The following is a 27,489-nucleotide window of genomic DNA, read 5'->3' on the forward strand; positions in this document are numbered from 1 at the left end:
GTTTGCGAGGCACATTCTGGGGGCTCGATCTATAGTCATTCCCTGCCTCTGTTAACAACAGGATGGCAACAGACTGGAATGCTTAATTCCTGCTGGTGGCTGTAGTAAGCCCTGACCTTCAGCCATACACGCACAGATTTATATCGCTCATCACCACTTTTAGTAACCTCTTTTCTGCTCCAGGCAAAAGCAGACTGGGGAATTGCATGTAGCTCCGCCTGTGTCAGTGACATGTGTGGTAGGTAAGCACCACCTTCTCTGGGAGAGCCCTACCCAGTTTAGTGGGAGAACTCACACCCCTGGAGTAGTGACAGAGCAGGACTGGAGGCAGCTGCAAGTTTCCCTGTTCCTTCCTTCCCAAGAAGTGCACTGTACCTGCAGGATCTAGCAGCAATCTCCTTTAGCCAGCTGGGGAAGGAGCTGGCAGCCAGCATTTTGCACTGAGGCAGCTGCTAGCACCAGGGAAATCACGATGAACTCTCTCTTCAGGAAAAGAAACAAAGGGAAATACAGCCCCACGGTACAGAAGAAGAGGTGAGTACTCTGTGTCCCTTCAGACTAGGCTATTGGCATTGCCAGCCACTGCAGCCTGTAGAATTCAGGCTCTCCCTGAGCTGGGAAGATGCAGATTATAAAGTGGAAAGGTAACAATTAGCAATTCCTACGTGTTCCTTGGAGAGAGTAGACCCAAGCAGATCTGTAGCCAGGCTTCAGAGCAAGAGCCCGGCGAGCAGGTGCTTGCAGGGCATCTGAGAGGTGCAAAGACCACAGCTGCACAGCAGAGAGAGCATTACTTTGCACGCAGCTTTTCTGGGGTTGCCCAGTGTGAGGACAGTAGAACTGGCGCTGCTGTTTCCTTTGGCTTCCCTGCTTTTCAAAATTGTGCTTGTTGGGGTTGTCGGCACATTCCAGAATTTAATCTCTCCAGGGCGTGTCTCCCCTTCCTCCCCACAATGCTGCCATGCACCTTATTTATGTCTCCTTGAAAGGGCCAATTCCAAGGCAGAAGAACATGTCTCGATGTGTCCAGGTTGTAACAAATCAACCCACGCTGATATGATAAACAAGAATTAATGTATTCTGTGCACAGGGAACCGGTGCCAAAAGGAGACGCCCCCTGGGCGCTATGCCAGCTCTGGCCAGCAGGCAAGGGAAATCTAGAGGCCGGGAGATTAGAACGCTGCACAGTGCTACTGGGGCAAGTGCTGCAAATGTTCGGTGGCCCCCCATGGGGAAGTTTAAAGGGCCCAATCCTGCGTGGGGCTGACTGCCCTCAAACACCCATTGATTTTAATAGGAGCTGAAGGTGGTCTGCACTTCACAGGATCAGGCTCTAATCCCTTGGCAGAGAGTCTGGCTAGAAGCACCCATTAGCAATGAACTGTGTCTGTTAGTATGTACTGGAACCCTGTGGTAAACAGGCCCGTGGATGGATTATCCAGTCTCTACAGGGGCAGGCAAATGTACCCTTTGAGAGCAAAGCTCTGTCTAGGGTAGAGAATCAACCCGTTCCTGACACCCATCGTCAGCCATCCAGCTAGTGGTGGAAACAGTTTATCCATGAGAATAGACAGCACAAAGTACCTGCCACCCCATTACAGAGCAGCTTGCTTGGATTGTATCTGAGGCTCTTTCCTCCATGAGGTCTTGTTAGCTAATCTATCCCCCTCTCAGTCATTCTTGTTACTTACTCAGCCTTTGTGCCATGATCCCCAGCAGTTACAGAGTTTGTCCCATCCTCTGTGATGATCAGGCCCACTGCTGTGGGGCAAGCCTCTTTGGGAATGTTTTGGGGGGCAACAAGTAAATTACATCTGCCAGGACCCAACCCCGCCTCCACTCTATTATTCCACTCCTTCCCCAGCTAGGATCCCCACCACCTTCTAATATTCCCGGTGTAGGATCCCTGCCTCCCTCCACTCCTCAATCAGCTCCACCTTCTGCTCCCAGCTCCAGGACCTTTTCCCCCAGCATCCCTCTCTTTGCTAATAATGATCTCTCTCTTTTCTCCATACACCCTCCCTCTAATCTGGAGCTCCTCCAGGAGGTCAGAGAAACCTCCCTCATCTCCCTCACCTCCTGCATCCCTGGGCACATTCAGAATTTCCATGCTAGTGGAGGATGACATTCCTGATCACTCCTCACCCACCCCCAGGGAAAACTGAAAAAGAAACTGGACCGATTCCTCTGCAAAATTGACTGGAAACTCTTTTGTTGTGTTGCTGTTCGGAAAAGTGACTGTTCTTGGAATTGTTAAAGGTTCCCCTGACACTCTCCTTTGATAGAACCCTGGTGAGATCCAACAAGCATGTCATCTGTGTGGGTTGGTTTCTTTTTTAAAGGATCAGTTATGGAGAGACATCTAGGGTGGAGACTTGGAATGGCCCTCTGTGTTTGTGTTATACTCAGTCTCCTTCATTAACTCAAACACACCCACTTCAAAATGAATGGGAAGGAACCAGCTGAAAAACACATGCTTGGCAGCTTGAGTTACACCATGCTCCCACATGCCTGGCATGCCACAAGGCCACAGCTAGCCAGGTGCTAAGTTATATTATCCAGATGAAAAAGGAATCAAGATAGAGCCAAGCAAGAGAATGGGGTGCTAGGGGTTAACATTTCCAAAGGGCCATTTGGGGGGAGTTTACACCAGCAAAAATGAATTGCAGGTGCAAATCACAGTACTTGCATCTCTACTTATCCTGATTTGCCCCCATGGGCAGGTAATTAGAGGTGGAAAGAACCAGATTTGCACCCATAGCTGAACTGGGGGTAGAGAAATGTGTGTGGAAATTGCACTCAGAAAGGAAACCATTATTTTGATAAGAGGTCCTTAAGTGACAGACAGCAGCAGAGATATTAGCTATTGAAGGGGAAGTGATGCAGCTTTGGAACTGCAAATTAAATACAACCTCTCTCTGGTGATTTTATTTTTTCTGGATATATTATGCAACCTCAGAGGGGAAGATACTGCTCATGTGTTGTATTGAGTACACCAAGAGCGAGCTTTTGGACAGCAGGGCTAGGCAGAGTGGATCTATAAGTGAGAAGACAACCTGCCTGAGTGGAAGGGACAGGAGATGGACTTAACTGGAGAGGCAGTCCTTCAGAATCCATGGACTTTGAGGCCAATTTCGCCTGCATAATGGCTTCAGGATTTTTCCCCATTTTTTATATCTCGGATTATAAACAAGCAATTGTGCTAAAGCTGTAGAAGGCTGAAGGGGAACAGGGTTAAATATAGTTCCACTGTTCCTCCATGCACAATGGAAATGATGCTAAAATTCCCAAGAGCCAAGGCTAGGCCGCTCTGAAGGCTGAATGATTCATTGTAGCAAGGAGAAGGAAACCTGGACTCTCTCCAGCCTCCAAACACAATCTGAGTTTGCAAATTAGAACTAGGGATGGATGGTTTACAGAAGGTTCGGAATTTACAATTGATTCAGCAAAGCAGAGAAGTTTGACTCTTGTGCGGCAGCTTCTCCAAACTAGCCAGACCCCTTGGGTAGGCAAATCTGGCCTGGAAGTCAACAGAGGATAAAGTTGTCTTCTGAGAATCAGTGTTTTTGGTACTCCTAATCAGCCAGGAAGTTGGGGAGAAATAGGCTGTCTTGCTGTATTTTGAGGCTTCCAATATGCTGAGCTAGATCAAAGCAATAAAGTGAAGAGCTGGGAAAATGATTTTTGGGAGAGGGGGAGAGGGTGGAAGCTAAATTAAACTTTTTCAAACTTTTGAAAATTCAGTTCAAGTTGTAGGGGAAGATTCTGATCCGTTCTTATTTTATCCCTGGTTACGTTACACCCCCGTCTCCTGGCTTTCCTTCCCGGCTCACCATTACCCACTCACACTACCTGTCAGCAGGTAGTGTGCTTTTTGCCCAAGTTTACATTTTGATTGTTGAGCTACTTTCCCAGGCCTGCAGCTTGGATCTAACTGCTACCCACGGAACTCACCCAGCTCACTTGCTCATTGCTGCCTCACACAGACAGATCTTCCTTCCGTAAAGGAAAAGTAAGGGTTCAATCTCTCTTCAGCCCATGAGCGAGTTGCAGAGACTACGAAATCCAGAAATGTTTCCCATAAACGACAAGAAAAGCACTGACCCAGTTAGCACCAATACTGGCCGTTAAAGACAGTATCAATAGCTAGCTATTATCCCACTGCAAGGCCAGTGGGATTGGGTGGGGAATGACAGGGTTTAAGAGGCTCAGGTTTGAACCTAAATCACCCTCTCTTCAGATGGGATGTAACGCAGGGACTCTGGTTTAACTTGAACAGGCACCCCCTTGGTAAAAGTCTCTAGTTGAACATTCATTCCAGGCAGTGCTGCAAAAAGGAAAGCCAACAGGTGCAATCCAATCCAGAGGAGCTCCTAGGTCACGCCAGCCCTCTCTGCCCTGTGGTCAGTAGCCCTTACCTTATTCTCATAGAAGAGTAGCACTCTTTTCCTCTAAAGTGTTACACTTAAATAGGCTCAGCTGCACAGTTAACTGCCTGCTGGGAGTGCCTCCATGAGCCATCTCTGAACCCTGCCTGGGAATTAACCTCTACCAGCACCGGCTCCTTTTGGCTTGCACTTCCCCCTGGGAACACTAGTGGGGCAGCAGGACTTTGCAGGGGAGCCAAAAATACCTATGCATGTTTGGGGTCAGCTTCCGTGGTCTCTCTCACTGTCAAACAGCATCTCCTCCCAAACTGGACTTTAAAGACACACACACACACTTAGCATTCAGGCAATCCAGAACAAGACAGCCCTCTACACCCATCACAAACGTTACCAGGCACTGAAAATAGAAACATTTGACCCTGAAAACGTGGCCCCTTGAGTTAGGGTGACCAGATGTCCCAATTTTATAGGGACAGTCCAGATTTTTGGGTCTTCTTCTTATATAGGCTCCTATTACCCCCACCCCCCCGTCCTGATTTTTCACATTTGCTCTCTGGTCACCCTACCTTGCGTATTAGGTGTAGGTGTATATAGGACCTGGTCCTGAGAGCTGCCTCCTGTGCTGAGCATCCTCACCTCTGCTGGAGGTCAATGGGAGAGGAGGGCCCGGACCCAGGAAGCAGGATGCTGGATCTCCTGCTGGGAATACGATGGCCAGACACACGCAGCAGAGGGAAGGCTGGGCGAGGCTAAACAGCCCTGGCTCTGTGGATGAGGTGCAGGCATATCATGGCAACTCGCAGGGTTTTAGCACCAGTCTCATGCTGTGGGGGATTTTTTCCCCCTAAGACCCGCAGCTCTTGGAGTCAAGTGATGCCACAGGAATCACAGCTTTGATATAATAGTTACTACTGGTATTACAGAAGGGCTTAGGAGTCCTTGTCGGGGCCCAGGGCCCCACTGTAAGTGTCTAGCTTTCATGGGTGTAGAGGAAGACTTGAACCATGGTCTGGAGGCTCAGAAGCCAAATAAAAGGTAGGTCTTGGCTTAGGAAGATCCAGCTGAACTGGGCAGAAGTGCACCGAATGACTAAAGAAGAAACCAGTCTGCCCGCTATACTAAGGAAACATGTTGCTGTTTTTGGAAAGGATCTGGGAAGTATGAAGGGAATCACTGTGACATTGAACATTAAACCTGACAGTCAACCAAAATATCTGAAAGCCAGAACTGTGCCATATGTCATCAGCTCAAAGGCTGAAGCAGACTGGTCACAAATGGAGTCCTAGTACCAGTTATCCATAGCCCATGGGCAATTCCTATCATTCCAATAGTGAAGAAAGATGGCTCCCTCCGGATTTGAGGTGATTTTAAAGTCACTGTCAACCCAGAGTTGTGTGCAGAGCAATACCCACTTCCCCGCATCGATGACCTCTTCGCAGGCCTGGCTGGGGGACAAAAGTTCAGTAAGATTGATCTGAGTCAAGTGTATTTACAGATGCACATTGATGAAAAGTCCCAAGAGCTGTTTACTATTGTGACGCATAAGGGGCTTTATTGATACTGTCATCTTAGCCTTTGGAATAACGTCTGCTCCTGCCCTGTTCCAGAGGGCTATGGATCAGATCTTGTGTGGCTTGCCAGGAATCCAGTGCTATCTGGATGACATCCTGGTCACTGGCAGGAATGAGGAGGATCACCTAAAGAATTTAGAGGCTACCCTTCAAAGACTGGAAGAGTATAGCCCACGAGTCCGCAAAGACAAGTGTGAATTCTTCCAGCCCTCTCTTGAATATTTGGGACACATCATTGATACTACAGGTCTTCGTAAGGCCGCTGCAAGGCTATTGTGGAGGCTCCCCCTCCTCGAAATGTTAGTCAGCTTCGCTCGTTTCTAGGACTATTAAACTATTATGGAAAGTTCATCTCACAGTTAGCCACACTGCTAAAACCACTTCACGAACTCTTTGGACAAGGCCTGGAAGTGGACTGAAGCCTGTGATTTTGCATTTAACAAAGCTACGGATGCATTGCTAAATTCTGAAGTTCTGATGCACTTTGATCCAGCATTACTCCTGCAGTTGGCCTGCGATACCTCCCCAGTGGAGTGGGAGCGGTCGTGTCACACATTATGCCTTCGGGAGAAGAGAGACCTATTGCTTTTGCTTCACGCACTCTAAGCAAAGCAGAAACTAACTATGCCCAAATCGAACATGAGGCATTGGGAATCATTTTCAGAATTTGGAAGTTTCATCAGTACCTGTTCGGACAGAAGTTTACTCTTCTCACAGACCATCGACCTCTGACTTCAATTTTTGGACCTCACACAGGCATTCCCCCATTAGCTGCTAGTCGTATGCAACATTGGGCGTTGTTGCTTTCCATGCACACATATGAAATGAAATATCGGATATCCACTCTGCATAGCAATGCGGATGGTCTCTCAAGGCTGCCTTTGCCAGTCAAACGTCAAGATATTGCCCAAAAGGAAATTTTACTTTGAACAGGTAGAGAATACATCCATCACCGCTACTCGGGTAAAGGCGGCAACTCGAGTTGACCCCGTATTGTCCCAAGTAATGGACCTGGTGATGCATGGAACATCTCGACGAACCTCTCCAGTCTCACCCGACCTTGTTACCTACATGTCCAGGAGGACGGAGTTATCGATCCAATCTGGTTGTTTGTTGTGGGGGAAACGTGTCATTATCCCACCACCACTGAGATCACAGATGTTAGAACAGCTACGTTCTGGTCACTGTGGAATAGTGCGCATGAAGGAAATTGCACAAAGCTATTTTTGGTGGCCTGGATTGGACAGTGCTATTAAAGAGAAGGCAAGAGCTTGTATGTCATGTCAAGGTGTGAGGAACACACCCCAGTGGGCACCCCTACACCAAGGGGACTGTTTCAAACAGGGCCTGTTTCCGACACAGTTCGGACTGCAGAGGATCTCACCTGGCAGCGACATGTAGATCAGCTGCTGCCAGGTCAGACCAGTCCTCAGGACACATCTTCAGTTGAGATGCCTGACTTCACCACTTCTGGCGAGACACCGAATCAAGAGTCACCTGTTCCTGACTTTCCCCCTCCATTACTGCCGGTGGCAGAGATACCCCCCTGCCTGGAACGAGCTGATATCACATCCTCATGCATTCGCCTACGAACCCTGAGCCCATTGTCAGGCCTGCGCCCAAGACACTTTTGGGAGCAACACCACCAGAAGTCCGCCGTAATCCACCTAGAGACAGAAGGCCTCCTCAGTGGCTGGATCTTTAGCCAGGGCAAACCCATGGTTATGGGGCAAAATAATCCCCGGGGTTTAGCTGGGAACAGAGGCAGTCTACCCTCCTTCTCTAGTTTAGTGTTTTGTTTTATTTAGGGGCTGTTCTTATTCAAGGGGGAGGAATATGTTGTGTATTTGGTTGTCATGGTAATAGAACCTTGTTGTTGCTATGGCAACCGAGTCAGATTATTAGGGCATAGTCCAGCCAGTTTTGGCTCATTTTCGGTTTGTTCAGTGTGTGGCAATAAATGGCTGCTTTTAAGGGGTACAGCGCTCTATGTCTCCAGTGGTTTCTTCCTAAAGCTGTTGCCCCCAAGGATATAAAAGAAGCGGTTTGGGCTAATGGTTCATTGTTCCACACATCTCTCTGCACAGCACTTTGCCTGCAGGGTCGGCAGTCGTGCTCCATTCCTAATACACGTTGCAGATAAGATCCGTATAAACGAGGTCTGATTTAGGCTGCCTGTGTGCAATGCTGATGTGATGTGTACACATGAACCATTTGTTGTTCAAAGCAGAGTTTCTCATGGTAAAAAAATGAAGGGAAACCAGAATTGGGCTGGTTACGCTCACTAGGCTAAACCCTGCTTTGCTGCCTGGGTGCAGCCCTATTGAAATCAGTGGCATTGCTTACATGCACGTAACAGAGGACAGACTATAGAGTCCAATCCATTATTCACTGACGTTATTAGAAAGACTCCCATTGACTACACTGGTCATTGGATCAAACGTTTTGCCCACTGGATCTTATCTTTATGAAAGGGCCTGTGTACTGTGTTGGCACACTGGCCTGCAAGGAGAGACCTCTGAATTACACACCACCATCCCCCTTCCACCCCCTTTGCCCTGCACAGTTGAGGCACTGTCCTTTGCCCTCTATTTTTGAATTTAATTCATTTTACTCTGTGCCATGGTTGGTGTGCTGAGACACATATCTGCACGGGACAAGTTGTTGTGGGGGGAGTTGGAAGTTTTGACAAAGAGGGTAGGGAACAGTTGGAGTTTCAGAACTCAGGAAAGCAAGGAATTCACATTGGATTTTGGCCCCTGGGAGGAAGTTGAGGCTTTTGGCATTAGGGAGGGTGGAGGTGATGGGGGAATTTGAATTTCTCATTCCCCTCCCTGGCAAATCTTGAGAGCAGCTAGCTGCCTGCTGCATCCTACCCCAATACCTGCCACTCAGTGCAACAGTAATGTACTTTAGCTTGATGAGCCTGCTGAACAATACTGACATTTAAACAGTCACCATTAGGTTTCAGACAACTCCCTCACTCAGAACTATTGTTTTGGGCAGTCTACAGACTCAGGTAGATGCCAGTGCATTGCTTTACTCATGGAAGGTTACCTTCCCACCCAGAAAGGGTGGACACTATTTTGATTAAATGAAACCTTAGATTCTGTTGATCAATTACCCAAGCTGAGAAACCAAGGGAATTATATGTCCACACAATCACTTCAGGCACAGGGCCCTGTCTGTGCAGCATTCTGGAGAACTGGCTCTGAGCAGGTGCTAGACTTTCAAGTGTGTCTACTTGCCTAGAGGAGTGCTCCAGTCATTAGCCTGGAATGTGGACCAAACACTGTTTTAGTACATATAGATAACAACTGACAAACACCATCTGCCATAATTAATCCTCAGAATGCTTCCAAGGTGGGGAAATATCATCATCCTCATGACAGAGAGGGGGAAACCAAGGGAAGACAGGTTGAGTGACTTGCTCAAGAACACAATGGAAGTCACTATGAGAACAAAAAAACAGCATCTAGGAGTTTCTGACTCCCAGGCCTGTGTTAGGCTCTGGGCCCGACTCCCACTAACCATTCAGTTACCCTGGTGTAAGTGTGGAGTAAAACCCTTCTGAGCCCAGTGGAACTACTCTGCCTTTACAGTGGTGGAAATAAGATCAGAACCGAGCCCCATCCCTCTCTTTTAGGCTGCAGGGGTTGGAGTGTTAAATAATAGCACATTCTCTAGCACTAGAGCAACCTTCATTTCAATGACACCACCACCTACCTCTTATATAGGGTTTTTCATCAGTGGATCTCAAAGCACTTTAGAAAAGGAGATAGGTATCATTAGCCCCATTTTACATATAGGGAAACTGAGGCACAGAGCGGCGAGGTGACTTGCTCTAGGTCACCCAGCAGGCCAATTGCAGACGTAGGAATAGAACCTCCATTCCAGTCCAATGTACTAGGCACAAGGCCATTGAGTTAGGCTTCTATGCATGACTAATACAAGTAAGAAACAGCTAAACACAATTTCAAAAAGAAGCCAGTACCCATCTGAGCATTTCCTGCGGATAACAACTAGCCAGACGAGTGATCCACTGGCAACGTAGCACCTTCTGGAGTGCTAACCTCCGTCTTGGCTGACGCTGGGGAGTTCTACACTTTTTACTGCTTGAGTTCAAGAGCCAGATTGTGTAGCTGGGGTGGGAAGAGAGGCTCAGAGTGGCACACACACGTTACATTTAGATTCTGCTCTCACTTACACTAGTGCAACTCCTTGGCCTTGAGTGCCTGCCCATAGAAGACAACAGAAAAGATCCCAGGAGGCCCTTAGTCCTTCCAATTGACAGAAAAGATCTCGCTCATGGATGTCAAATACTCCCCACTTCATTTTAAACACAATTCAATTCCTTTGACTTAACCCTTTAGAGCCTGACCAGAGAACTAAAGGTGACCTGCACCACATTTGTTTTGTAAATGTGTGAACAGCCTCCTTGGACTGGGTAAACATCTTCTCTTGCTGAAGAATTCTGCACCCACTGAGGGGGATGGAGCCTTCACGTGAAGGGAAAAGATCGTGACAGTTCATGAAGTCAGGATCGAGAAAAGCTGTCAGCACTACAGATCTTGAGCTCAAGTCTGCACCAACCGACATCCTGTACAAATCCCATTGAAATCAAGGGTCTCTCTCACGCCTGTGTAAGTCAAGAGTAATTCCAATGAAATCAGCAGTGTTACACCAGCATCAAACTGGTACAAGTGAGAGGAGAGTCTGGCCATGGACTCCAGTGGGGCTTGTGGGGGGCATAAGTCTGTGCAGAATTTAGCCCATTGTACAGAGAAGATTTTATCCGATACAGTGAAGCCTAATCAGAAACAACATCTGTCAGGCCAGATGGGTTAAATTTGTGGATGTGGGCTGAATCTGATGCATTGATTTCAGTGAGGTTATGCCAGAGAATTTGACCCTGGATGTCTTCGTAGTGAAATCTTTTTGCTCAGATAATAAAACCATGCAGAGCTGTAGCAACCCCCCAGGTACTGTAGGTACTGAGTCACCAGAAAAGGGCTGATTCTGCTCTCACTTATGCTATGTTTATGCCAGGAGAATTCCATTGACTAGTTCCACTGATAGTGACTCCCGATTTACCCCAATGTGAGAAGAGAATAAGGCCTGATGATATCAGACAAGTGAAGTCAATAGCCCACTGTGTACTGGCTAATAATGATTTGAAGCTGCAGCTTCTACAGTGCAGAGGACCCCAAGGAGTTGTAAGTGGTGTAGTGTGAACAGCACACATCAGACTACATGCCCCATAATATCAGGGGCTTCAGCATGAAAGTGGAAATGGTATTGCAGAAGAAGAAGCTAAGGGATAGCCGGCTAAGAAGAGAGTTGCTTAAACGAATGGGTGTCGGGAACCATAATGAAGAAACTCAAGTGCAAAGGGTGCTATTGGTATTGAACAGATGAGCATTACAGTAACACAGAGCCTTATGGTGCTAGTCCTGGCCATGGCCACAATGGCATGGCTCAAGTTTCAGCATTGACCTGTTCCAAAAGGGCACCAATACTCCATTTGAAGTTACTGAAAGTGTGGCTAGTTCTGCCTGCCTCCCCAACCTGCAAGGAAGAAGGTCCAGGGCTGTGGAGGCAGCTGCATGATGGGAATCTGTCACAAAACAAGAAAGACCCCCTGTCACCAGGTCCACATGTCAAACCTTATCTGATCTACGTTGCTATCGCTCAGGAGGAGTCACTCCCTTGGCTTTGACGTGCTAATGGGGCAGCGCAATGGAAAGAGCAGGAGCAGCATCAAGTCCAGGGAAGCCACGATTATCTAACCTCCATTTGGTGAGCACAAGATGAACCGGACACCCTGGCTCAGTGCAGTGTGTCCATTCACAGGTGCTGAAAAACTCCACTCTCACAGCAAGACATTTAGCAGCATGCCTGTCTATGGCTAGCGGAAACCCACACAGACCCCGTGTGTCCAAACACCTGACCATTCCTGGTGCGTCATTCCTTCCACTCCTTGGCCGTCATCTCCTTGTCCTTTCCCGCAGGCTCCTAGCTACCTTACTCCATAAACACAACAATAATTATCTATGCATTGGACACCAGCTTCACACCCACACGCAGGAGTTTGCTATCGCTTTAGTCCCAGTCATCCACGGGCACGTCCCTCCCAAGGAAGAGGCTGCAGTGCTCTGCTAGCTCTTACCTGTTGTATTTTACTTTGTTAACTTTTAGATAGGAACAAGAAAAAGATTTGGTCCATTACATCCCTTGGAAATATTCCTCCCCTCCCCACCTCATACAAAAGTGGGGCAAGTAAATACCTAAGTGGACTTCCCTTGCCAAACCCTCCCCTCCTGTATTATATCTGCAGTGAGACCCAGAGAGGAGAGATGGTCTTGTGATTAAGACACTGGGCTAGGACTCCAACTTTGCACCAGGCTAGTTGATGTTGGGCAAGTTACTCGATTCCTCAGGGCCTTGCTTTCCTGTCTGTAAAATAGGAACAATAGTACTTCCATTGTCTGTCTTGTCTATTCAGATAGATAGCTCTTTCGGGCAGGGACTGACTCTTCTTATGCACAGCACCCATATAGCCCAAGGTCCCTTAGCCAGGGCCTCGAAGGATACATCTATATAGTGAGCAATGACAAGTCTCTGCAGCCGGGTTGACAGTTTTGGGCTTGCAAGGCTCACTCCGCAGTGCTAAAAGGAGCTGCGTAGAGACTGCGGCTCAGCCTGGAGCTCGGCTCTGAAGCCTGAGAGGTGGGGGGCCTCAGTGCTAGATTTTAATCTCACCAAAGAGGTTTGTTTTTTTCCTTCCAGGTACTTTAATGGATTACATAACAATGAACAAGATTGAGTTTAGAACTGGATCACCTGGCCCTTTCTCTTCTTGTCTCCTCCTAGCTCAAAATGCTTGCACCTTTTAATGGCCAGCATTCTCTTGGACCTGCATTTGGGCTCCACACACTCAAGCCTCAGCACGATCTTCTTTGTGGTCTTGGCCTTACATGCATAGGAGTTGATGGGATCATAGCGTGGATAGAAACCAAATAAAAAGGCCTTGTAGTAAATGCTACTATTCTGTGTTTCCTGTAGCTAAATACAGAGCCAATAGTATAATTCCACTGAAGTCAACAGAGAGACGGTCACTTATGCTTGAGCTAAATTTGACCTGTACACTCTCAGTGGAACTTGCGCTCTTTCACACAGCTTCAGCCTGCGTGATGAAAAGTAGCCGTGTGCTGAGATATCTGTCATGTACATCGTTCTTAAGGCTAGTCATTTTCCCATGGCTAAAACGTCCCCTGGTTTTGTGAGCCATCTGTCAAGGGAGGGATTTTTCCCCACTGGGCAGCAGTAGTAATCCTAGCCACTAATAACAACAAGAGAAGACGGAGTAACACAGGAGTGGTTGTCAACACCCGTCAAAGCTAACACAGGATAATACAGGGCCATTTAAAACTGAATTGCAGTGTCTTCCCACCAAAATCCAGAACCTTTTGATTTTTGGACAAATCCCCTATATAGTCTGATCCAATTCCCAGTGGGAGTCTTTCTATGGATTAGAGCAACCTGCAGCAGCCTGCTCTGATTTCGGTTGGATTGCATTCAGTTGTAGCCCAGAGCTGACATGTGGTCAAAAGCGACCTGTGGGACATCCATGTGAACTTTCCACTATGAGATTTTGAGCAATGAGGAAGCAAAGGGAAACTCAAGAAGAAAATGAAAGCCCCTGAAGGGATTTCCCAGCACCCATCATCAGGTGTGAAGCCAGAGTGCAGGATCATATCAGAGTGTGTGAACATGTGCACATTCCAGAAATACCTGACCTCTGGACTTCAGGCATTTTATCAGTCAAATGACAACACTTTGGTTCAAAATCCTGTGCGATTATACAAAGGAACTAACAGTAGACAGAATTCTTATCAGTTTAGGAGGCAGGCTGAAACTGCTTCATAGACATGCAAAATATTAAGGATTTATTTGATGCAAGTGAGCATGTTGCAGATTCAGGCCCTGATCCTGCACATACATAATCTTTTGCATGGGAGCAGTCCTGTTAATTTCAAAAGCGCTAGAATCCTTTGTCAGACAAACATGGTGCCCTCTCAAAGTGACAGCCAAGTTATTGGGTGGTAAGGAGATAAAATTAGGAGAAATTCCAATGACCTTTCATGTTGCCAAATGGCAGTAAATGGCACATGAGGTTTAAATCTCGAACTAGGCTGGAAGGCTTGGGGGACTGGTAATGAGATAAGGAGATTTTCTCAGTTCTAATCCAGCCAAGATGCTAGGGATTCAAAATGGTTACCCTACAAGGAGTGGCCGCCTTATGAAAGGCATCCAATTCATGTCATAAGAACCACAACTTTGTTTGGCATTAGTTCGCCTACCTGTTGCCAGTCTTAAGAGAAAAGCCAAAAGCCGAATGAACCGTGAAAACCGATCTTCCCTTTCACCTTAAAGCGATCCCTGCCGAACAGGGCTGGGGTGCACTGGTGCGGCCATGGGGGTTAACTTCTTGTTGCTGCTGTCCAGGGTGAATAGAAGACTTCAGTCTCCAGAACTGAGGAGCAAGATGGCCAAGGAAGGAGAGGGGTTCTGTACAACTATGGGGTCCATCCACTTTTAGTCCCTTGCCAGCTCACAGAGCTGTCCTTTGGGCAGGGCGAATCGGGGAGACCATGCTTTGGGGGGCCCCATGAGCAGGAGTGATTGGCCAGCGCGGTCAGTCCTGGAAGAGACGAATCCGTTACTTCTGCCCCAGGCCCCGCACCCACCGAGGGATGGCCCTGTATCTGGGCAGAATTCCTCCAGGCAGCGTCTGCCAACTCCTGGGACCCCTTCTCAGAAGAGCCAGCCTCCACTTTCTCAAAGGCCATTTTCCAATGAAAAAAGGAACATTTTTCAAACAATGATGACTAGCTCTAAAGGATCCTAATCTCATTAATCCGAAAGACCTACCTGTAGGAACATGATGATTGCCGGGCTGGATCAGACCAGCAGGCCACATCGTCCGGTCTGTCTCCAACACTGGTGGCCAGATGCTTCTGAGGAAAATACACAAATAACCTGCCATCAGCAATTTAACAATCTGCCCATAGGACAAGGTTCTTCCTAGCCCCCTCAATAAGTTGCCTTCTGCTGTGGAGCAGATGGGCTTAATATCTATTCCAAACTTTATTTCCAGATCATTTGTATTGTAGTGCTGGATGTTCACCCTGGTTACATTTCTATCCCCCAGCTCCCTCACTCGCCTATATCCTTATGCATCTAGAGTGATTTTATGTCCCCCCGTGCCATTCCATTCAGACAGTCAAACCTCCACTTAGGGCTCATCCACAAATTTTCCATCAAAACTCTTTTTACTCCCAGTGGAAAATTGGATCTTTATTAAATGAACATTTTCATGGACAGCATACACTTTCCTTAAAATTATTCAACTTTTGGCAGAAAATGGAAAAGCCAAAATTTTTTTTTAGTTTTCATCCAAAACTAAACGTTCAGTTTTCAACAAAAACAGAAGGTTCTTTGTTTTTGTCCAATTTTTCCATGGAGTGAACAAACTTTTTCCAATCAGCTCTAGTTTCACTAAACATTTCCTTATATCTTTTGGAATCTCTAATGAATACTTTACTCAAGTATAGCATATCTAAACTCATCTGGCAGATCACTCCTCCAAGTGGGAGAACCATCTTACTGATGAAGTGTGGAAAGAATATAGGGTAAAGAAGACTGACTTCTCAGGTTCTGTCTTACAACAACAACGATGCGTATCCCAGTGCTGCACCAATCATGTGCTTGTATACATCCATGATGCAGGAACGAGCAATCAGTCCACATCTTCTGTTCTGATTCTCTAAAGATAGATAGCTGACTCATGATGAGCAAACAAGATACAGAGATAAGTCTTCACCTCCTTACAAATCATTCTGTTGTCATGTTTTATTCCTAAGTAAGACTAAGCTATCTGAGAAACAGGTCTAGTGTAAATTATAAACCTAACACTTCTTTACAAACATTTACTTACCTGGGTAGGTTTGTTGATTAAGAGGTTTAGAAATAAGATGAAATTCTTTACACATTAGGCCAAAGGTCAGATCTAAAGTTTAATTAAAATTCAGGTGATTTTCCCCATTCGTTGTCCTGTAACATGTTCTGTTGCAAGTTTGGGGCAGGAAGATTTTATGGTCAGGGGGTCAACCATAAAACGCACCTTAAAAACAGTGGAAGGTTTTTGTTAGATTTCCCTGGGCCAGATCCTCAACTGGTATAAATCAGAGCATCTCCACTGAAGCTAAGGAGCTGGTCCCTAGTTTAAATTGCAGTTTGCAAATACCCATTGTATTGCTAAGGTGCTTGCTTGAAGGAAGCAGAGAACGGAGTGGCAAATTGCTGCCAACAACACATGGAAACATGTTCTCACCTGCTCTAAACACCAGCTTCACAAAATCTTTCTGGACTTGCCCTCTGCTAGTTACTTCTAACAAAACATCTGTAAGGCTAATAAAAAGTTTACAAATTACCATACAAATTGTCCTCTCATTACACTGACTTCAGTGGCCATCTGCAAGGAGAATTTGCCCCCAGGTTGGTTCAGCTCCTCCCCAAAGGTCAGTTTCTGTCCCTTGTATCTCAGCTCCTTAATCAAAACTCGTGTATCCTCCTTGGAAGGTCTCGTCTCATTGGCTTGTATTGTAGCTTTCCTGTCCATTATACAGCAGCAGTGTGTGCGTGCATGTTGTCGAGGCACGGCAGTCTCTTTCTGATCCAGAGGAGGGATGGATTCCAGACTCAATGAACATAACTTTGCCATTCCCTGCATAGGGAGGTCCTTATTCAGGGCCAGATTGTGCCCTCAAGGCCACATGGGAAGGCATCCCTCTGTGCGGAGATCTCCCCTCTTCCATGTGAATGGGGAAAATGGCATTCACGTGCCATTTTCCGAATGGCATCGCAGCACCATGCCTCCCCAAGACCCCAAAAAAGGCTTTCTAGGAGAGGGGTCAGGACTGGGCAGGCTGGGAGTAGGGAATGGGCAGCCCTGCCTTAGAGAAGATGGCCATGGGGGAAGGAGAGGCATGTTGGCCCCTCTATTAGCCCCATGGAGACTGTATTGCCTGACCCACAGAGTTCCCTCCGAAGTGGGGACCCCATTAAGATAGAGTCCCAGAGACAGGAACCGTCAAGTGGTATCCATGGGAACTCTATTGGAGCCATGCTGACAGAAAATGGGGGGGTCAATGCCAGGGGCACAGAGCGAGTGAGGTGGCACATATTGGAGGATCAATACAATTTTGAGATGGGCCCTGCAGATCATTCCACTGGGGTGGCAAACCCTGCCCCGAACGGCTCAGTCAGGGACCTGAGCCCTCTCCTGTGGGTTTTGCTGCAGGAGGCAGCTCTCTGGCACTCAACCCTCATAGACAAACTCCCATGGAAGCCAAGAGCTGAGTAACAACCCAGCAAGGGGCACCGTGCTTGGCCCATGCACTGGACGCACTGTTCCATCAGACAAAGGGGAGGCTGTTCTCTAATCGGACTGTACATCTCAGCTGTGGAGAGGGTTTAGTTTCACTGTTCAAACTCACTCTTTCAAGTAGGCAGCGCGGAGGAGCCCGGCAAAGTATCTCCAGCCTAAGCCCTCTGTGGCTGCAGCTTCAGAAAACCAGATCAGTGCATCCCTTCTCTGAATTGTTTAGAACAGTCTAACACCAAGCCAAAAGAGCCATGATCTTCTCCTTTACCAAGGGTCCAGCCAATAAACCAACAGCCTCTTCTCCACCTCCCAAAGAGGGGCCCAGAGCCCCTACGGGAAGCAATCCAGCCACCAACTTAATAAAAAAAAATACAAGCCAAGCAAGCAAAGCATGGCACAGTCCCATTGTCGAGGATGATTGCATGCCACATCTGCTTTTCATTAGCATTGCGTCCCTTTGTTGTTCCAGTCGTAGTTATGAAACAAGCCTGAGCATTTCCAGCAGAGAGCAGGCCAGCACCAAGAATTGCTGCAGTTCCCAAAGGCTCTGCGGTCAGAGAGGACTCCTGAGGGCTGCTCTCTGGGAAGCATGGAAAGGTTCCCCCTGCAGGTTTCCTGACATGGCCAAGCCAGAGCATCCTTGGGAGGCTGGTGAATGGTCTATGACGCAAGCCAGAAAGCTTCACTGGCCACCAAGCCTCTCGGACGATCAGGCCAATTCTGCTCAGCATTGTTGCATCACAGGTCTCGCCGGTGGCTTGGAGAGACTATGGAGCTGTGCCCAAGATGGCAGTAGCTGACGGCACTCTTCTTGCCGGGGGGCAGGCCTCCGCACTGCCAGGGGAAAGCATGCAAAGGAGTGGCAGCTACCACAGCCTCGGAAAGTTTGCAGGGCATGCTCACCGCCACCCCATGTCACTAGCAAGATGCTTGGCAGGCAGGACAGCGATGACTCCCCTAATCCACATGACCACGCCCCTTCTATTTTATGGCAGCGATTCTCAACTGCCATAAGCCTTGTGCTTTCACTTAAGCCTGGCCAGAGTGGGTATGAAATCCAGCCGCTCCGCAGTGTAGCATCTTATGTCCATTTTGTAAATTACGATTCAAGGGGCAGTGGAGAATCATGCTCAAGGGGCTCAAATGCCAGGAACCTGCCTGTGCAAGTGAAAAGGGCTGTGTATACCTTCTCTGTCTCACCTTGTGTGCCATGCAGGGGCCCACAGGGCCAGATCCTAAACTAGTGCAAATCAGTGTAATTCAATGCGGCTATGCTGAGCTATACCGGCTGAGGATCTGGCTTGTCCTGTTTGGAGTTGCATTAATACACGTGCTCGCCTCCTGTTGCAGGATCTTAGCAGGCCCAGCCAGCCAATAACTCGCTATTTCCCACATCACTGCAGAGGGATTTTCAGCCCCTTTCCCAGGCTGAATGAACTGAATGAATAGAGCATACTGCTCACGGGGCAAGGGGTCATACAGTGGAATTGACTGTAAAGGGAGATGGAGGAGACATTGCTATAAACCTCTTAGACTCATAACTGGGACTAGTTAGAAAATATAGACATCCGACAGGCAAGATGGTGCAACATACCATTCGACCAAACCACCATGCACTGTAACTCTGGGTTTTTCATGATCAAAGCGGAGAATTATAAGATCACAAGATGATCATTTGCTTTTCTTTTCCTCCTAGGATCTCAAAGCACATCTACAGAGAAGTGCTCCATCTCTAAGAGCTAGACATTATTAATTATTATTAACAGCCATCATTAATTAATGAACCCTCAGAAATGCCCCTTTGTGGTTGGGAAGATGTTTTATCCCCATTGCCCAGTTGTAGCCCACAGAGATACGGGACTAGGTTTTGACCTGCTTGCCCATGATGAACAGTAACTTGCTCCCCCGAGGGCCCTGGCAAAGTCTAGTGAGCTGATTCTTCACTCACTCATGCTGGTTTTACACCAGTATCATTCCACTGACTTCACTGGAGTCATTCCTGGTTTTCACTGATGGAGGCAAGTGGAGAATCAGGTCTACTGGGACCCCATGTGGAGTAAGGTGCTATATAGCCAAAGGAAGGAGCCTTAACAGGATCTGGCCCAGGTGATGTGCCTAAAATATCTCAGAGATTCAGTGGCGGCTCTAGGAGTCCTGGTTCCCAGTGCCCATCTATAACTATGGTCCCGCACTACCAAATTCACAGCCATGAAAAATGTGGCACAAACTGTGGAATCTGGTCTTTCCCGTGAAGACTGATTTTTTTGTGTACTTTTACCCCATACTATAAAAGTATAACTATATGGTAAAAGTATACAAACGTACACAGTGCTGCCTTCAGAGCTGGGCACCCGGCCCAGCCAGCAGCTGCTGCTCTCCGGCCATCCAGCTCTGGAAGGCAGCACAGAAGTAAGGATGGCAATACTGTGACCCCTCTACAATAGCTTTGCAACCCCTTTTTGGGTTGGCACCCCCAGTTTGAGAAATGCTGAGTCTTAAGGGCTTTACGTGATTATGTTTTGCCATTTTAAAATACATATTCATGTTTTGTTACAACACCGTGAAATTTAAGAGTTAAATACCTGAAACTGTGAAATTCAAGATTTTCAAAATGCTATCACAGTGAAATTTATGAAAATGGACCGTGAATTTGGTAGGGCCTTATCTATAACCTCTAGAATTCTGCCAACATTAGTCCTATAGAGGCATTTAAATCCAACCCCTTGAACTATTACATTAAAAGAGGACATGGGTATTTTTGCCAGGAGTCAAACACAATGAAAGAGCCTACGAGGTCGACGTCTTCAATGGCCTTACAGTTACCCAGTGCATCCGAACAGAGCTGCTCAGAAATACTGGCGAGTATCTGCACAGCACATTGCTTTGCACTGCTAGGAACACAGAGCCTCGTAATCCTCCTCTTAATCTAATCAACTCCTTGCACTGAGTGGGCTCCATGGAAATGAAATCATTGGCAACATTGCAAACTGCTTCTAAAACAGACATAATGCAGGGCCTTTCCCTCGCCTGCTAGATGGAGACACACAAACAAACCTGGGCTTGCGATAGAAAACCACGCTCCCCTAAGGCATATCCTATCATCCCTTCCCCAAGCCCTCCCTTGGCTCACTCCTCACTCATAAGTACTTTCCCCGCAGCCATGTGGATTTGTGCTATTTTGAGACTCTGTAGAGGCAGTTTCTTCTTGGATATGAACTGCTTGCAGCTGCAGGAGAAAGTCAGCAAGCAGCAGTACTTACCTCTGAGCAGTCAGATGACAACACCAAGCGGATCTGCGGTGACACTCACCTTTATGTCCAAGGAGGTTTCCGACCAGTAATAACTTCGAGTCGGATGTCTAGGGTCATTTTCAAAAGTGGCTTGGGGCCAGAAATGCAAAGGTATTTAGGTGCCCAGAGATGCTCATAGGTGCCTAGCAGGATTTTCAAAAGCACCTTGGTGCCTAATTCCCTTTGAAATTAATAGAGGTTAGGTGCCCAGGCACTTCTAAATCACCTATTAGGTGTCTATCTACATAGCCTTAGGCATCTAAATACCTTTGAAAATCTGTCCCCAAGTCTTTTTTGAAAATAGGATTTATGCACTTTTGAGCATGTTGCCTGAAGTCACACCACGCTGTGCTCAGAATGGGGTCTATTATTTCCTGTTCATGCATAGTCCACGTTAACATAGTGGGCCAGATTCTGATCTTAGTGACAGTGATGTAAATCCAGAGGAACTCCACTGGGGGGTTAGCACTAATGGAAGTAGCTTAGGCCCTTGATGAGTTCCTAGGGTATCACTTCTTTGGACCTTTTCTCTCTCAACATCTTGAATCCCATTTCGTCTGTGGGGCTCATAGAAAAACTTACACAAGGCACCACAGTCCTAGAGAATTCTTCACCTCTGAATATTAGAAGAGTTGGGCACACAATTGAGCGTTTCATGTGCACATGCAGCTACTATGATTGCGCGCACAAATCGTGTCTGCACAATTGCTGTTTGTGCCTGTGATCACCCAGGTTGCCTGAGCAATTGCACCATTTGCCTGCACGTTAGATGCACGACTGGGCATACATTTTGTGCGTGCAACTCTTCTGAAAACCTTGTTCTGTCCTTTTAAGAGTGCCCCATTCTAGCCTGGCATTAACAATAGCATTGAACACATCTGATGTGATTTGAAAGGCACATGGCAAGGTTATTCTCTTCTCTAAAACCCCGTTCATTTGCTGCTGCTCTAAGAGGCCCCGGAGCAATGCTAGGACTTTGTTAATTAAGAGTTGCTAAACAGAGAGACAGTGACAGATGCTGAGACTAAGCTAATAATCAGCACCAGCAATGTGATGACAGACAGAAGCTTCCTGGCTTCCATAAAGGAAAACAGAGCCAAACACTGTGCTCAGAGGGTGAGTGGAAATGCTAGCAGGTGTGTCCACTGCCACAAGAATCCTACTGGCTGGGACAGGATTCCAGGGGCACGTGGTAGGTGATGGGTAGAGGGGTGAATTTTTCTGATCTTTTGCAAAGGGCACTAACTACGCCTGGCTAGTACGTGCTACACAGCTCAGCCCTCATGCCAGTCAGCTCCGGGGGGACTGGCCAGATCACAAGATGGCAGAACTCATGTCCTGGATGGCCCGTGGTGCAGGAACTGAGAGTTGAGATGCACGTCCCTCCAAAAGCTCTCAAGCACTAAGGTTAGATCATGTTGCAGCTGAAATCACACAGCTGCAGAGAGAACATCAAGACCACCTCCTGCCCTCCAACCATTGGTGCTACTGGGAGATCTGCCTGCAGGCGAAGGGCATGGCATGGCCCTATATCTGTGCAAAGTCTGCGGAGAGTTTTGACCTGATCTATGGAATTGGACAGCTCATTATAAAATCCTCTGCTAAGTTTGGAGTGAAGGGGTGTTGCTCAAGCAGACAGCTAAGCTTAGCGCTTTGAGGAGCTTGGATGGATGAGAGTCTGGTTCTGAAGTAGGAGAGGCTTAGTCCATGTTCCACTAAGATACTTTCCTGGTTCATCTTTATCCCAGGCTGCATTTGCCTGAGGCTCTGGTCTTGTCATATTGCATATTCCTGAGCTGAGTCAGGCCTTAATGGGACCCTGCCACAGAAACCCCAGGTGCTGTGAGAAGTGGGGTTATGGGACTGGTGCTCTTCCAGTGGGGCTGGCACTGAGCAGCGTTCCGCTAGGCTGTGTCGTCACTTTATGCTGCTATGGGTGCCCTCCTTTGGATGAAATATGAAACCCTGATCTTGTAATTATTTTACTGAGCAATTAATATATTCAAAGCACTGTATCAACGTTAAGCTTTCCACCACTCTTTAGTCCCATTTTATAGAGGGGAAACTATCTATTGCCAAGAGGTTTAAGTGTCTTGCTTAAGGCCACAAAACAAACTGATTTCAGAGAGAGGATTTGAACTCAGGACTTCCTAGCTACCAGGCCTATACTCCGGCCTGTGGACATTGCTAGGTCTTGTAAAGCTGGCTGGGATTACTCAATATCCCCTGACATTTTGCTCAAGCGTTGCAGCTGGTGTCTTGGCCATGTGCCCACTCAGCTAATTACACCCTGCCTCACTCAGTAATCCTGCTGGCTCCGGCTGGATGCCCTGTTCTTCAGGTCCCAACTGATGCTAACGTGCAGCGTTGTGCTGTTGCCTCTTCGGGCCTGAGTGTGGTGGTTTCTGTCTATAATTTATGAAGCATCTCAGGAGCCTTCAGCAAGCCAGGCAATAGCAACAGATGGGGCTTGCTCTACTCATTGCCAGGAAATGAACGGTTACTTTAGAAACTGAAGGTTCACCCCTTGTAAGGGGCAGTTGATCACGCCAGTTTCCCACTTGCAGACTGATAGAACGGACAGAAGATATAGCCAGCCTAAGCCATCACTAAGTCTTCCATACCCAGAGGGGGGAAATTCACTCTCCGGCAGCTGCCACTTTGCACTGGCTACACAGACGCAACATGTCTGTAAAGTGGCCAAAAAGTCTTCCCCGCCCCACCCCCCCTAACACCTGCAGCTAGTTCCCTGGCAGGTACAGGGCCAGTATAGCCAGCTCTATGCCACCCCTCCCCAGGCACAGAAGGTGTGACTAGGGTGTTTCACTGCCGGTGTTATTCTTGCCGAGGCTGTTGCTGCCAGGGGTGCAAGTTGGAACTTGTGTCGGAGAGTGAGCCAGCCCCCGGTGCCCTCAGGGTGAGAGAGATGCAGCATCTTCCCTATCGTGGGTTCTGCACCAAATTGAGGCCTAAATGCTGGCTTGCGGCAGGGACTCTGGTTCCACTTGGCTTGTGCTTTGTTCCATCATCACAGGGCTGATCTTAAGAGCCTAGTGGTTTGTGCACCACCAGTTCAAAGTATCAGACAGCTGCAGTGGGTGCGTGGGATCAGATCTCCTGCAACAGCCGTGGCAGCTCAGTGAAACAAAGGGATGAAGGTTCCCAAGGGCTCTCCTTGTGTCTACCTTCGAAAGGGGCAAACTATCCTCTCGCTTCCACCTCCTCACCGCCAGGGACTGTCAAGCAAGATGAGCCGCTGGGCCCTGAGCCGCCATCGCTCTGCAGTGTGCAGCCCCCCACCCTGGCGTATTGCATGGGTGAAAACCACTCCATCAGAATGGCAGCTTTCCCCACCTGCTCTGCACAGGTGTAAACGCCTGGGCACGGTTCCCACTGCACTCCGGAGCCAGGCAGTGCCTGGGGTAGAATGCTACCGAGTGGCACGGAAACCACAGCAGTGTATGAAACAGTCAGTGGATGAGCAAACACTGGCAAGAAACAAGGAGCCTCCACTAGATGACCAGGATCACTGCATGGAAAGGCAGATGCACCTCCCTGTGAATTGCAGCTCTGGCCACCAGCCCGAGCACTTCATTATGTTATAAATCACGAGTCAGTTGGGGCCTGATCTTGCTAACTCGCACTCATGCCCGCTGTCCCGCTGACGTCAGCCAGGCTTCTCTTGCGGGTGAGTGAGGCTCCTCCAGCTGCACTGCCCTGCAGGGACAAACTGTCCTTCTCTCAAGGAGGGCTCCTTGGGCAAGTGCCCACATGGACAAAGCCGAGGTGGGTGGGCCTGTCCCCCTCTGTTTGGTTTAGATAACAAGGCGCTTTCCTTACAGCATGGATGCCCTTTGCCTAGGAAGTCAGGGTTGCTGCTGAAGGAGGAGCCCTGCCTGCCAAGGACGGCATCCCCGCTGCTGGCCCGTTCCTGCAGCTGATACACTGCAGTGGAAATGTACAGTGCTTGTCATGGAGCCTGACCACACCAGGAGACTTTGCACTTACCGAGCTGGTGGCTATTGGGTTTGCTAGATCCTCGGGCACTGGAGGCTCATCTGGGCCCCACAGAGCTCTTTCAGGCCATGGATCGCATCATGTTCCAGACACATGTTCGAACAACCTCAGGCACAAGACTCCAAGGGCAGATTGTAAGATGTGCCCAAGGGTGGACAACTTCCAGCTGGGACTTGCTGAGCATGGCTTTTACTGGCCCAGCTGGAGCAGGAGCTCTCTCTTGACTCACCTGGCTAAGGGGCTGCCAACAGCGTCCAGGTTGAAGCCTCACTTGTGATGACCTGTGGGGAGCACACAGCCAGCTGCTCAGGGAGCTACAGTAGGTGCTTAAGTCAGCTGTAGTGACCAGCCAGCAACAAGAGGGAATCCTCCAGTGTGGACCAGGGGTCAGATCTGCAGCTGATGCAAATGCCAATACACTGCAGCTGAGGATCGGACATTCTGTCTCCATGCCTCCATCCTCAGTGAACCTGTCTCTCCTGCAGACCCATGAAAATGCCCCATCCATGCTCTGTAACATGCAGCCCTCTGAATACCCGTATGGCTCACCCAGATACATCTTGCCTTTCAGAGCCCAGGACAGCTGCTGATTAACAAGCACCTGGGGAAGAAAAGGGCAGCTCAGCTTTGACTTGGAGTTACACCAGTGCCTCCCCCTTGACTCCACTGGGAAGGCAGTGGTGTAACTAGAGGATGTGGCCTCAGGTGTATGTCCACATCCAGCTGGCTGTGTGGGCGTGAGCCCATCCTGTGCTGCTGGGCTCTCCTTCCTGGCCACGGTGCCAGTCCAGCTGGTTCTGCAGCTGATATTCAGCCACACTCTGTCCTTCTCCTCCCCCGAGAAATCCATGGTAGTCCTTTGCCTCCTACCCAGCACAGGCAGGAGAATCCCTGCGTCCCATCCTCAAACTTTGGTATCAGGGCCAGGTAACACCAGCCCTGGATCCACATGGCCAGGATCACTCCCTCTCTCTTGCTGCTGTTGACGGGGGACAACCTGCACCGGCTGGGATTAGCTGCGACCTAATCTCTGCTGAATGCACAGAGCAGCTTTCTATGGAGCAACTCCCAGTGTCTGCTAGACTGGAGCAAGGAGGTGATGCACCCATATCTGTGCTGCCCCTCTGGAGCAGCTGCTGGCTTGAAGGGGGGCGTAGTACAGCCAGCAGCCCACCTCAGACTGCAGCTTGGGCCAGAACGTCGGGGACAACCTGGCTGGTGGTGATTGACCATCACAGGCTGTATTTGGGAATTACAAAGCCAGAGAGGCTGACGGGGTCCCATCAGTGTCCAGCAGCTTCAGTAAACAAGCAGGTCTGCCTTCACTCCCATCGGCCTGTATCGTCTCTGCCATGAGAGGTGGCGGGTGTGCACACAATGATCAGTCAGGGAGCCCCACCCTAGAGTCCCTTTTCCCCCTGCTCTGGAGCTGTCCCATTCCCCCGTGCCCTCTTGAGGTCATGCCCCTAGTTCCTGAGGCAGGGCCAGGCCTGGCTGTGGTGGGGAGGGCAAGGTGCTCCCATCCTGCTGCGTGGGAGATTATAACCTGGCCCCTCCTGGCAGGGCAGCCGAGCATTCTGGAAACTATTAGAAAGGCAGCAGTGAGTCATGTGCAGCTGCAGTGCCTGGCAGGCTGAGCTGAGCCCTCTCCCTCCCTCAGATGGGGTCAGGGCCATTGGGCAGAGAGCAGGGCTGGCTCACTGCCACCAGGGCGAGGCACTTCCAGATATCCCGGAGCCTGGCAGCAGCTCAGGAGATGGTCTCCCGCTTCACTCTCCTGTAGTCACCGGCATCAATTCCTCTGCTCTTCTCTCCCCACAGCATCTCCAGCAAGGAGCTGTCAGAGCTCATCGAGCGGCTGCAGAAAAATGCCGACCAGGTGGAAAAGAACATTGTAGAAGCTGACTCCCGAATGCAGAATGTAAGAGCTGCCCCTGTGCTCAAACCCCACCACACTTAGCCACACCCCTTCCCATGCACACCCCACTCCTATTCTTCTGTAGGCTCCTGTTCCCAATACATCCTGCCCACGCTGCCCATTCTCCCTGGAGGATTGCCCCCCAACATCATCCAATCCCTAGACAGCCTCTCTTTATGTTACTCACCTTCCATAAACATGCCACACCACCCTGCAGGCATCCAACACGTATACAGCCATCCCATGCATGCACCTCCTCCACCCCCCCTTTCTCCCTGAATGCACATCTACTTACCCTCACCTGCATGGGCCCTCATCCTGACCTCGATTGCAATTACCTTAGTGAAGGAGCTTTCCTTCCATTGCATTTAGCCGTTAGCTTGCTGGTTCACACCAAATCTGCAGCCCAGTCCTTCTCTTGGAGGATCCTCTTTGCATCCATCTTCCTTTCACGTGCATCTGCTGCCTTCCCCGCTCGTGTGATTGAGAACACCTTTGATCACTATAGCCAAAAGGGTTTGCAGAATTTTGTCGACTTCAGGCTGTTCTGTGCAGTGTGGTTGTCATTTGCATTTCACTCCCATGGGACAGTGAAATTAAGGTGGTCAGTTTCACTTTCTATTTACAGTCAGTTTCATTTCCCATTTCTTAACAACCATCACAGTGCTGAAGGGTGGGAGATTCCCCAGACTATGAAGAAGGTTTAACCCCCTTCATTCCCCTCCCTCCTGGAAAAACCCCAACCCTTGTCATTTAAACTAATGGCCCTAAATATATTTCTAGTCCTATCTTATTTTGTTTAAAAAAAATAGATTACATATCATAACTGTGAGGACTATCCTATTGGATCATGTCC

The 27,489-nt window shown here is 48.6% G+C and overlaps 1 protein-coding gene across 1 annotated transcript in view; it reads left to right on the top strand.

The window, feature by feature from the left end:
• Positions 1-27,489, top strand: part of PPL (periplakin) — a 95,257-nt gene that overhangs the window by 39,936 nt on the left and 27,832 nt on the right. Inside the window, exon 2 of the mRNA XM_077828786.1 lies at positions 26,537-26,636. Within this exon, the coding sequence (XP_077684912.1) occupies positions 26,537-26,636 (100 nt within the window). The remainder of the gene's footprint in view (positions 1-26,536; positions 26,637-27,489) is intronic.

The sequence above is a fragment of the Eretmochelys imbricata genome, chromosome 10 (assembly GCF_965152235.1).
Source record: "Eretmochelys imbricata isolate rEreImb1 chromosome 10, rEreImb1.hap1, whole genome shotgun sequence".
In the NCBI taxonomy this organism is placed as follows: domain Eukaryota; kingdom Metazoa; phylum Chordata; order Testudines; family Cheloniidae; genus Eretmochelys; species Eretmochelys imbricata.